Here is a 13375-nt window from a genome sequence, read left to right as displayed (position 1 = left end):
CATCTATATACTTATTACCTCTGGCTTGTGGAAATGAGAAGATTAGCGCTGCTATCTCACGTAATAATAGTGATTATGTAAACATCCTGTCGATTTGTGTTTAATAACGTGGCCAGCCTGTGTGTGTTTAGAAGAGCTAAAACACAATGTTTACATTCCTTCTAACTCATAGACTCTGCTACTTATCAGTACGTAGATATTGTATTCCATCTAACTCATAGACTCTGCTACTTATCAATACGTAGATATTGTATAACTAGCACTCCTGATAGTAACAATAAAAATTGCTTTGGTTTTAAAAAATAAAGTTGTTTTTTCTTCTTAGTTTGGCATAGAGAGTTTAAAAACTGGTTTCGGAATGACCTGACCCTGGGATGAGAAGTAGTGCCTTGGCTTGTGTCCCAAATGGCACCGTTTATGGCACCATTTTCCCTTGGCTCTGGTCAGTAGTAGTTAACTATATAGGGAATAGGCTACCATTTTGGGACATAGCCTTGGAATTCTGGGATCAGGGAATGTCGAATGGGGCATTCACTCAACGGGACAGGGTTTCTGAGAGGGGACAGGGAATCTGAGATGGGACAGGGATTCTGAGAGGGGACAGGGGACAGGGATTCTGAGACGGGACAGGGATTCTGAGATGGGACAGGGATTCTGAGAGGGGACAGGGATTCTGAGAGGGGACAGGGATTCTGAGAGGGGACAGGGATTCTGAGAGGGGACAGGGATTCTGAGATGGGACAGGGTTTCTGAGACGGGACAGGGTTTCTGAGAGGGGACAGGGATTCTGAGAGGGGACAGGGGACAGGGATTCTGAGACGGGACAGGGATTCTGAGAGGGGACAGGGGACAGGGATTCTGAGAGGGGACAGGGATTCTGAGAGGGGACAGGGGACAGGGATTCTGAGACGGGACAGGGATTCTGAGAGGGGACAGGGATTCTGAGAGGGGACAGGGGACAGGGATTCTGAGACGGGACAGGGATTCTGAGAGGGGACAGGGATTCTGAGAGGGGACAGGATTTCTGAGAGGGGACAGGGATCCTGAGAGGGTACAGTGATTCTGAGAGGGGACAGGATTTCTGAGAGGGGACAGGGATTCTGAGAGGGAACAGGATTTCTGAGAGGGGACAGGGATCTTGAGAGGGTACAGGGATTCTGAGAGGGGACAGGATTTCTGAGAGGGGACAGGGATTCTGAGATGGGACAGGGATTCTGAGAGGGGACAGGGGACAGGGATTCTGAGAGGGGACAGGGATTCTGAGAGGGGACAGGGATTCTGAGAGGGGACAGGGATTCTGAGAGGGGACAGGGATTCTGAGATGGGTGAGGGATTCTGAGACGGGACAGGGATTCTGAGAGGGGACAGGGATTCTGAGATGGGACAGGGGACAGGAATTCTGAGAGGGGACAGGGATTCTGAGATGGGACAGGGATTCTGAGAGGGGACAGGGATATTGGGCAGTAAGTAACGCTACTATAATGCTATGCTCTGGTAAATCATGTTATCTGACGTAGTTATGGGGACAGATCTGAGGATCTGTGTGTGTGTGTGTGTGTGTGTGTACTATATAGTTCTCTCTGTCTAGCTACAGGAGGGGCTGGTGGCACAGCTCTCCAGTGAGGACTGGGACAGTCGTCGTGTGAGGGGTCCGATATCAGCCAGGGACGAGGTGGGGAACAGCTTGTACCATCCGCTCACCGTGGCACCAAGGTCCAACTCATCCAGCATGATCTGAGCCATGCCCATGAAGCACTTGTGGTCCATCCGCCCATAATCACCCCACACAATCACCTGGGAGAGAGAGAGAGAGAGAAGGTGGGAGAGAGAGAGAGAGAGAAGGTGGGAGAGAGAGAGAGAGAGAAGGTGGGAGAGAGAGAGGGGGGTGGGAGAGAGAGAGAGAGGGGGTGGGAGAGAGAAAGAGGGGGGTGGGAGAGAGACAGACAGAGAGGGAGAGAGAGAGAGAGAGACAGACAGAGAGGGAGAGAGAGAAAGAGAGACAGACAGAGAGAGAGAGACAGACAGAGAGAGAGAGAGACAGACAGAGAGGGAGAGAGAGAGAGAGAGACAGACAGAGAGAGAGAGAGACAGACAGAGAGAGAGAGAGACAGAGAGAGAGAGAGACAGAGAGAGAGACAGAGAGAGAGACAGAGAGAGAGACAGAGAGAGACAGAGAGAGACAGAGAGAGAGAGAGAGAGAAAGAGAGGGTGGGAGAGAGAGAGAGAGAGACAGAGAGAGAGAGAGAGACAGACAGAGAGGGAGAGAGAGAGAGAGAGACAGACAGAGAGAGAGAGAGACAGACAGAGAGAGAGAGACACAGAGAGAGAGACAGAGAGAGAGACAGAGAGAGACAGAGAGAGACAGAGAGAGAGAGAGAAAGAGAGGGTGGGAGAGAGAGAGAGAGAGACAGAGAGAGAGAGAGAGACAGAGAGAGGAAATTAAGTCAATGCTTTGATTAGCTAAGCAAAACATTGTATCGCTGCAAGAGATTCAAGAAAATTACAAAAGAAAGTATTCAGACCCCTTGTCTTTTTCCACATTTTGTTACAGTACATTCTTATTCTAATGTTTTTTTTAAATCCCATCGTCAATCTACACATAATACCCCATAATGACAAAGCAAAAACAGGTTTTTATAATTTTTGCAAGTGTAAAAAAAATATGTAAATATCACTTTTGCATAAGTTTGTCTGGGGGCGGCCAGCTCTAGTCTTGGTCGTACCAAACTTCTTCCATTTAAGAATGATGGAGGCCACTGTGTTCTTGGGGACCTTCAATGCTGCAGAATGTTTTGGAGCCATTCCCTGGATCTGTACCTCGACACAATCCTGTCTCGTGGCTGTACGGACAATTCCTTCGACCTCACGGCTTGATTTTTGTTCTGACATGCACTGTCAACTGTGGGACCTTATATAGACAGGTGTGTTGTAAAAATGTCTCAAGAATGATCAATGGAAACAGGATGCACCCGATCTCAATTTAGAGTCTCATAGCAAAGGGTCTGAATACTTATGTAAATAAGGTATTTCTGTTTTTTTATTTTAATAGATTCGCAAAAATATCTAAAAAACCTGTTTTCGCTTTGTCATTATGGGGTATTGTGATGTCATTATGAGGTATTGTGATGTCATTATGAGGTATTGTGATGTCATTATGGGGTATTGTGATGTCATTATGGGGTATTGTGATGTACTTATGGGGTATTGTGATGTCCTTATGGGGTATTGTGATGTCCTTATGGGGTATTGTGATGTCCTTATGGGGTATTGTGATGTCATTATGGGGTATTGTGATGTCATTATGTGGTATTGTGATGTCATTATGGGGTATTGTGATGTCATTATGGGGTATTGTGATGTCATTATGGGGTGTGATGTCATTATGGGGTATTGTGATGTCCTTATGGGGTATTGTGATGTCATTATGGGTTATTGTGATGTCCTTATGGGGTATTGTGATGTCATTATGGGGTATTGTGATGTCATTATGGGGTGTGATGTCATTATGGGGTATTGTGATGTCCTTATGGGGTATTGTGATGTCCTTATGGGGTATTGTGATGTCCTTATGGGGTATTGTGATGTCATTATGGGGTATTGTGATGTCATTATGGGGTGTGATGTCATTATGAGGTATTGTGATGTCATTATGAGGTATTGTGATGTCATTATGGGGTGTGATGTCATTATGAGGTGTGATGTCATTATGAGGTATTGTGATGTCATTATGGGGTGTGATGTCATTATGGGGTATTGTGATGTCATTATGGGGTGTGATGTCATTATGGGGTATTGTGATGTCAGTATGGGGTATTGTGATGTCATTATGGGGGGTGATGTCATTATGGGGTGTGATGTCATTATGAGGTGTGATGTCATTATTGGGTGTGATGTCATTATGAGGTATTGTAATGTCATTATGGGGTATTGTGATGTCATTATGGGGTATTGTGATGTCATTATGAGGTATTGTGATGTCATTATGAGGTATTGTGATGTCATTATGGGGTATTGTGATGTCATTATGGGGTGTGATGTCATTATGGGGTATTGTGATGTCATTATGGGGGTATTGTGATGTCATTATGGGGTATTGTGATATCATTATGGGGTATTGTGATGTCATTATGGGTTATTGTGTGTAGATTGATGAGGTAAAAAATTAATTTAATCCATTTTAGAATGAGGCTGTAAAGTAGAAAAAATCCAGGGGTCTGAACACTTTCCGACTGAACTATAAAGTCATTAAATACAGATCTAGTAGTGAAAGAAAATACATCTGGCCATGTAAGATGAACACATGGGGTTCTCAAATCACTAGATCATATTCTATAATGAATATAGGTATTAACCTGGAGGACTTTGGCCTGAGGGCTCTCTTCAAACAGCAGGGCCTGTTGGTAGGACGGGTCTAGAGTCTTCTTCACCACTCGGGTCTTCTTCTTAGCCAGACACGCCCCATTCTCCAACACATACACCTTCACATAGGTCGCTGCAGGAAATTTATGCTGGAAATTAACCTCTGTGACTGGTCAGGATGAACAATAAAGTTTTTTTCTATTCAAATCTACCCTGTGACTAGTCCGTGCACAAGAAATGAACAAGTTATTTTAATTCAAGTTTGATGTGCGTCAGTGAGATCTAATTTAGGGTGAATCACCTACAGATGTTACATTTCTTTTGCTTTTCCACCAGATAACTTTGAGATTTAAATGTTTTTTTAGAGTGAAGTACATCGAAAAAATCAAGAGAAAACTGCAAGACTCAATAGAAGACAAAACCAGGAACAAACCAAAAAAGACGGGCTTTTGAAAAATTAACAATTTTTCATAAAATTGTACAGTTATCTTAGCTAGTTGAATTGCTAGCAGAATTGTTTACTTGTTGCTAAGCAGTTGCTAGGGACTCTCCTGTAAGAAGCTAGCTAGCTTACAAAGAATAACAACAAAAAATATCTAGTTAACAGAAGAAAGGAAGACTAAATAAGGACAAAAGAAGGACAGAAGAAAAAGGAAAAGAAAGAGGACAACAAAGTGAAACAGTCAGCACTTCTATTGCAACTTCGTATTTCGTCGTCCTAACATAGTCTACACTGCTATCTGCCCAGCAGCTAGCCAGCTAGCAAACGTCCACCGTCTACCGAATAGCAGCACTGTAGAAACTATTACACTCAACTGAACGACTTGATTAGTGTAGTGTTAGCTAGCTACATAGTTGTCTTTGCTGTCTACGTATCCAAGATAATTGTGTAGTTTAGAGCGTGTAGTCTTAGAGTGATTATCTTAATTTACCGAGGTTAGCTAGCCAGCTATTTGTCGTCCTTAACGTAGGAGACTCTGCTAGCTAGCCAACAGCTAGCCAACGTCTACTGAATAGAACTTCCGCACTCAACAACCCGGTCGCATTCCGCTTCGCTCCACAGGTAGTATCACATTTTTCATTTCATTTCTTTACAGCACAACGGTTTGATTTGTTTGATCGTAGCTAGCTACATAGCTAGCTACATAGCCGTCTGTGTATCAAAGATAATTGTGTAGTCTAGAGCGATTTTCTAGGTTAGCTAGCCAGCTATTGTCGTTCTTTTAACGCAACGTAACGTAATCAACACTGCTAGCTAGCCAGCTAGCCCCCCGAATAGCAGCACTGTATAAACTATTACACTCAACGGAACGACTTGATTAGTGTAGTGTCAACAACGCAGCCACTGCCAGCTAGCCTACAAAGTCAACAACGCAGCCACTGCCAGCTAGCCTACTTCAGCAGTATTGTATCATTTTAATCATTTTAGTCAATAAGATTCTTGCTACGTAAGCTTAACTTTCTGAACATTCGAGACGTGTAGTCCACTTGTCATTCCAATCTCCTTGCATTAGCGTAGCCTCTTCTGTAGCCTGTCAACTATGTGTCTGTCTATCCCTGTTCTCTCCTCTCTGCACATACCATACAAACGCTCCACACCGCGTGGCCGCTGCCACCCTAATCTGGTGGTCCCAGCGCGCACGACCCACGTGGAGTTCCAGGTCTCCGGTAGCCTCTGGAACTGCCGATCTGCGGCCAACAAGGCAGAGTTCATCTCAGCCTATGCCTCCCTCCAGTCCCTCGACTTCTTGGCACTGACAGAAACATGGATCACCACAGATAACACTGCTACTCCTACTGCTCTCTCTTCGTCCGCCCACGTGTTCTCGCACACCCGAGAGCTTCTGGTCAGCGGGGTGGTGGCATCGGGATCCTTATCTCTCCCAAGTGGTCATTCTCTCTTTCTCCCCTTACCCATCTGTCTATCGCCTCCTTTGAATTTCATGCTGTCACAGTTACCAGCCCTTTCAAGCTTAACATCCTTATCATTTATCGCCCTCCAGGTCCCCTCGGAGAGTTCATCAATGAGCTTGATGCATTGATAAGCTCCTTTCCTGAGGACGGCTCACCTCTCACAGTTCTGGGCGACTTTAACCTCCCCACGTCTACCTTTGACTCATTCCTCTCTGCCTCCTTCTTTCCACTCCTCTCCTCTTTTGACCTCACCCTCTCACCTTCCCCCTACTCACAAGGCAGGCAATACGCTCGACCTCATCTTTACTAGATGCTGTTCTTCCACTAACCTCATTGCAACTCCCCTCCAAGTCTCCGACCACTACCTTGTATCCTTTTCCCTCTCGCTCTCATCCAACACTTCCCACACTGCCCCTACTCGGATGGTATCGCGCCGTCCCAACCTTCGCTCTCTCTCCCCCGCTACTCTCTCCTCTTCCATCCTATCATCTCTTCCCTCTGCTCAAACCTTCTCCAACCTATCTCCTGATTCTGCCTCCTCAACGCTCCTCTCCTCCCTTTCTGCATCCTTTGACTCTCTATGTCCCCTATCTTCCAGGCCGGCTCGGTCCTCCCCTCCCGCTCCATGGCTTGACGACTCATTGCGAGCTCACAGAACAGGGCTCCGGGCAGCCGAGCGGAAATGGAGGAAAACTCGCCTCCCTGCGGACCTGGCATCCTTTCGCTCCCTCCTCTCTACATTTTCCTCCTCTGTCTCTGCTGCTAAAACCACTTTCTACCACTCTAAATTTCAAGCATCTGCCTCTAACCCTAGGAAGCTCTTTGCCACCTTCTCCTCCCTCCTGAATCCTCCTCCCCCTCCCCCTCCTCCTCCCTCTCTGCAGATGACTTCGTCAACCATTTTGAAAAGAAGGTCGACGACATCCGATCCTCGTTTGCTAAGTCAAACGACACTGCTGGTTCTGCTCACACTGCCCTACCCTGTGCTCTGACCTCTTTCTCCCCTCTCTCTCCAGATGAAATCTCGCGTCTTGTGACGGCCGGCCGCCCAACAACCTGCCCGCTCGACCCTATCCCCTCCTCTCTTCTCCAGACCATTTCCGGAGACCTTCTCCCTTACCTCACCTCGCTCATCAACTTATCCCTGACCGCTGGCTACGTCCCTTCCGTCTTCAAGAGAGCGAGAGTTGCACCCCTTCTGAAAAAACCTACACTCGATCCCTCCGATGTTAACAACTACAGACCAGTATCCCTTCTTTCTTTTCTCTCCAAAACTCTTGAACGTGCCGTCCTTGGTCAGCTCTCCCGCTATCTCTCTCAGAATGACCTGCTTGATCCAAATCAGTCAGGTTTCAAGACTAGTCATTCAACTGAGACTGCTCTTCTCTGTATCACGGAGGCGCTCCGCACCGCTAAAGCTAACTCTCTCTCCTCTGCTCTCATCCTTCTAGACCTATCGGCTGCCTTCGATACTGTGAACCATCAGATCCTCCTCTCCACCCTCTCCGAGTTGGGCATCTCTGGCGCGGCCCACGCTTGGATTGCGTCCTACCTGACAGGTCGCTCCTACCAGGTGGCGTGGCGAGAATCTGTCTCCTCACCACGCGCTCTCACCACTGGTGTCCCCCAGGGCTCTGTTCTAGGCCCTCTCCTATTCTCGCTATACACCAAGTCACTTGGCTCTGTCATAACCTCACATGGTCTCTCCTATCATTGCTATGCAGACGACACACAATTAATCTTCTCCTTTCCCCCTTCTGATGACCAGGTGGCGAATCGCATCTCTGCATGTCTGGCAGACATATCAGTGTGGATGACGGATCACCACCTCAAGCTGAACTTCGGCAAGACGGAGCTGCTCTTCCTCCCGGGGAAGGACTGCCCGTTCCATGATCTCGCCATCACGGTTGACAACTCCATTGTGTCCTCCTCCCAGAGCGCTAAGAACCTTGGTGTGATCCTGGACAACACCCTGTCGTTCTCAACTAACATCAAGACGGTGGCACGTTCCTGTAGGTTCATGCTCTACAACATCCGCAGAGTACGACCCTGCCTCACACAGGAAGCGGCGCAGGTCCTAATCCAGGCACTTGTCATCTCCCGTCTGGATTACTGCAACTCGCTGTTGGCTGGGCTCCCTGCCTGTGCCATTAAACCCCTACAACTCATCCAGAACGCCGCAGCCCGTCTAGTGTTCAACCTTCCCAAGTTCTCTCACGTCACCCCGCTCCTCCGCTCTCTCCACTGGCTTCCAGTTGAAGCTCGCATCCGCTACAAGACCATGGTGCTTGCCTACGGAGCTGTGAGGGGAACGGCACCTCAGTACCTCCAGGCTCTGATCAGGCCCTACACCCAAATAAGGGCACTGCGTTCATCCACCTCTGGCCTGCTCGTCTCCCTACCACTGAGGAAGTACAGTTCCCGCTCAGCCCAGTCAAAACTGTTCGCTGCTCTGGCTCCCCAATGGTGGAACAAACTCCCTCACGACGCCAGGACAGCGGAGTCAATCACCACCTTCCGGAGACACCTGAAACCCCACCTCTTTAAGGAATACTTAGGATAGGATAAAGTAATCCTTCTCACCCCCCCCCCCCCCCTTAAAATATTTAGATGCACTATTGTAAAGTGGCTGTTCCACTGGATGTCATAAGGTGAATGCACCAATTTGTAAGTCGCTCTGGATAAGAGCGTCTGCTAAATGACTTAAATGTAAATGTATAACTTGTTGTGGAGGGGGGTGGGGGGGGAGAGGGGTGTTTCCTTGTGATTCACCAGAGAGACTTTTGGTATAAAGATACAGTGCTGAAGCAGAGAAATATTAAAATTATAATGAAAAATAAATGGTGGAACGAGCCAATGACGGCAAGACACCATGGCAACCGTGCCTCCCTACAAGCTATGGGTATTGATCACATTCCGGCCTCAATTAGAGAATGGGTGGGCCTCAGGGGTCTAAGGCACTGCAATGCTTGAGGCATCACTACAGATCCGACTTCGATCCCGAGCTGTTTCTCAACCCGGCCGCGACCGGGAGAACCCGTAAGGCGATGCACAATTGGCCCAGCGCCGCCCGGGTTAAAGGAGCGTTTTGGCCGGCCGGGATGTCCTTGTCCCATTGCGCTCTAGTGACTCCTGTGGCGGGCCGGGCGCAATGCACACTGACACGGTCGCCAGGTGTACGGTGTTTCCTCCGACACATTTGTGCGGCTGGCTTCTGTGTTAAGCGGGCATTGTGTCAAGAAGCAGTGCGTCATGGCTGGGTTGTGTTTCCCTGGCTCTCGGCCTTCGCCACTCTCCTGAGTCTATACGGGAGTTGCAGCGATGAGACAAGACTGTAACTACCAATTGGATTCCACAAAATTGGGGGAGACAAAAAAGGGTTAAAAAAAGGTTTAAAAAAAAACATGAATTTGATTTAAAATGTATGTCTCGAGGCCGTACTTTGCCCCCCCCCCCTTGGGATGAAGGTAAGGAGGGATAAAGGGAGGTAAGGGGGGCTAGAGGGGGTTAAGGAGGGGCTAGAGGGGGTAAGGAGGGATGGAGGGAGGTAAGGAGGGATAGAGGGAGGTAAGTAGGGGCTAAAGGGGGTAAGGAGGGGCTAGAGGGGGTAAGGAGGGATGGAGGGAGGTAAGGAGGGATAGAGGGAGGTAAGTAGGGGCTAAAGGGGGTAAGGAGGGGCTAGAGATGGGTAAGGAGGGCCTAGAGGGGGTAAGGAAGGATGGAGGGAAGTAAGGAGGGATAGAGGGAGGTAAGTAGGGGCTAGAAGGGGGTAAGGAGGGCCTAGAGGGGGTAAGGAGGGGCTAGAGGGGTTAGGGAGGGGCTAGAGGGGGTAAGGAGGGATGGAGGGAGGTAAGGAGGGATAGAGGGAGGTAAGTAGGGGCTAAAGGGGGTAAGGAGGGGCTAGAGGGGGTAAGGAAGGGCTAGAGGGAGGTAAGGGGGGCTAGCGGGAGGTAAGGAGGGGCTAGAGGGAGGTAAGAAGGGGCAAGAGGGAGGTAAGGAGGGATGAAGGGAGGTAAGGAGGGGCAGAGGGGGTAAGGAGGGGCTAGAGCAGGGTAAGGAGGGGATAGAGGGAGGTAAGGAGGGATGGAGGGAGGTAAGGAGGGGCTAGAGGTGGGTAAGGAGGGGCTAGAGCAGGTAAGGAGGGGCTAGAGGGGGTAAGGAGGGGCTAGAGCAGGGTAAGGAGGGGATAGAGGGAGGTAAGGAGGGATGGAGGGAGGTAAGGAGGGGCTAGAGGTGGGTAAGGAGGGGCTAGAGCAGGTAAGGAGGGGCTAGAGGGGGTAAGGAGGGGCTAGAAGGAGGTAAGGGGGGGCTAGAGGGTGGTAAGGAGGGGCTAGAAGGAGGTAAGGGGGCTAGAGGGGATACAAACAAACACAGGGACATGTAGGAGGTAAGGAGGTATAGAGAGGATACAGACAAACACAGGGACATGTAGGAGGTAAGGAGGGATAGAGGGAGGTAAGGAGGGATAGAGGGAGGTAAGGAGGGATAGAGAGGATACAGACAAACACAGGGACATGTAGGAGGTAAGGAGGGATAGAGAGGATACAGACACACACAGGGACATGTAGGAGGTAAGGAGGGATAGAGAGGATACAGACAAACACAGGGACATGTAGGAGGTAAGGAGGGATAGAGAGGATACAGACAAACACAGGGACATGTAGGAGGTAAGGAGGGATATAGAGGATACAGACACACACAGGGACATGTAGGAGGTAAGGAGGGATAGAGAGGATACAGACACACACAGGGACATGTAGGAGGTAAGGAGGGATAGAGAGGATACAGACAAACACAGGGACATGTAGGAGGTAAGGAGGGATAGAGAGGATACAGACACACACAGGGACATGTAGGAGGTAAGGAGGGATAGAGAGGATACAGACAAACACAGGGACATGTCTCACATCCAAAAGAAGATGGAGAGCCTCTAGCTGAGGTCCTTCCTCCTCCCTCTACTCGTGGGTGATTGGGTAAAACAGGGGATCGCCTTAAACAGCTAAACTAAAGGGAACGTTTTGGGATTTTCAAACTACAGGCCACTAAGTACCCTGGTTTAAATGGGGATATGGATTTACAAACTACAGGCCACTAAGTACCCTGGTTTAAATAAAGATATGGATTTACAAACTACAGGCCACTAAATACCCTGGTTTAAATAAAGATATGGATTTACAAACTACAGGCCACTAAGTACCCTGGTTTAAATAAAGATATGGATTTACAAACTACAGGCCACTAAGTACCCTGGTTTAAATAAAGATATGGATTTACAAACTACAGGCCACTAAGTACCCTGGTTTAAATAAAGATATGGATTTACAAACTACAGCACTAAGTACCCTGGTTTAAATAAAGATATGGATTTACAAACTACAGGCCACTAAGTACCCTGGTTTAAATAAAGATATGGATTTACAAACTACAGGCCACTAAGTACCCTGGTTTAAATAAAGATATGGATTTACAAACTACAGGCCACTAAATACCCTGGTTTAAATAAAGATATGGATTTACAAACTACAGGCCACTAAGTACCCTGGTTTAAATAAAGATATGGATTTACAAACTACAGGCCACTAAATACCCTGGTTTAAATAAAGATATGGATTTACAAACTACAGGCCACTAAGTACCCTGGTTTAAATAAAGATATGGATTTACAAACTACAGGCCACTAAATACCCTGGTTTAAATAAAGATATGGATTTACAAACTACAGGCCACTAAGTACCCTGGTTTAAATAAAGATATGGATTTACAAACTACAGGCCACTAAGTACCCTGGTTTAAATAAAGATATGGATTTACAAACTACAGGCCACTAAGTACCCTGGTTTAAATAAAACTACAGATATGGATTTACAAACTACAGGCCACTAAGTACCCTGGTTTAAATAAAGATATGGATTTACAAACTACAGGCCACTAAGTACCCTGGTTTAAATAAAGATATGGATTTACAAACTACAGGCCACTAAGTACCCTGGTTTAAATAAAGATATGGATTTACAAACTACAGGCCACTAAGTACCCTGGTTTAAATAAAGATATGGATTTACAAACTACAGGCCACTAAGTACCCTGGTTTAAATAAAGATATGGATTTACAAACTACAGGCCACTAAATACCCTGGTTTAAATAAAGATATGGATTTACAAACTACAGGCCACTAAGTACCCTGGTTTAAATAAAGATATGGATTTACAAACTACAGGCCACTAAGTACCCTGGTTTAAATAAAGATATGGATTTACAAACTACAGGCCACTAAGTACCCTGGTTTAAATAAAGATATGGATTTACAAACTACAGGCCACTAAATACCCTGGTTTAAATAAAGATATGGATTTACAAACTACAGGCCACTAAGTACCCTGGTTTAAATAAAGATATGGATTTACAAACTACAGGCCACTAAATACCCTGGTTTAAATAAAGATATGGATTTACAAACTACAGGCCACTAAGTACCCTGGTTTAAATAAAGATATGGATTTACAAACTACAGGCCACTAAGTACCCTGGTTTAAATAAAGATATGGATTTACAAACTACAGGCCACTAAATACCCTGGTTTAAATAAAGATATGGATTTACAAACTACAGGCCACTAAGTACCCTGGTTTAAATAAAGATATGGATTTACAAACTACAGGCCACTAAGTACCCTGGTTTAAATAAAGATATGGATTTACAAACTACAGGCCACTAAGTACCCTGGTTTAAATAAAGATATGGATTTACAAACTACAGGCCACTAAATACCCTGGTTTAAATAAAGATATGGATTTACAAACTACAGGCCACTAAGTACCCTGGTTTAAATAAAGATATGGATTTACAAACTACAGGCCACTAAGTACCCTGGTTTAAATAAAGATATGGATTTACAAACTACAGGCCACTAAATACCCTGGTTTAAATAAAGATATGGATTTACAAACTACAGGCCACTAAGTACCCTGGTTTAAATAAAGATATGGATTTACAAACTACAGGCCACTAAGTACCCTGGTTTAAATAAAGATATGGATTTACAAACTACAGGCCACTAAGTACCCTGGTTTAAATAAAGATATGGATTTACAAACTACAGGC

The 13375-nt window shown here is 46.5% G+C and overlaps 1 protein-coding gene across 1 annotated transcript in view; it reads right to left on the bottom strand.

The window, feature by feature from the left end:
- Positions 1 to 952: 952 nt before the first annotated feature.
- The window catches only part of LOC124013162 (regulating synaptic membrane exocytosis protein 3-like), a 98557-nt gene continuing 86134 nt past the window's right edge, over positions 953 to 13375 (bottom strand). Inside the window, exons 6-7 of the mRNA XM_046327368.1 lie at positions 4353 to 4492; positions 953 to 1794 (exon numbers count right to left, since the gene is read on the bottom strand). Of these exons, the coding sequence (XP_046183324.1) occupies positions 1585 to 1794; positions 4353 to 4492 (350 nt within the window). The 3' untranslated portion in view covers positions 953 to 1584. The remainder of the gene's footprint in view (positions 1795 to 4352; positions 4493 to 13375) is intronic.

This window comes from Oncorhynchus gorbuscha, linkage group LG24, assembly GCF_021184085.1.
Source record: "Oncorhynchus gorbuscha isolate QuinsamMale2020 ecotype Even-year linkage group LG24, OgorEven_v1.0, whole genome shotgun sequence".
Lineage (NCBI taxonomy): Eukaryota > Metazoa > Chordata > Actinopteri > Salmoniformes > Salmonidae > Oncorhynchus > Oncorhynchus gorbuscha.
Note: the sequence above shows the minus strand (reverse complement) of the source record. Positions and strands in the feature narration are given on the sequence as shown.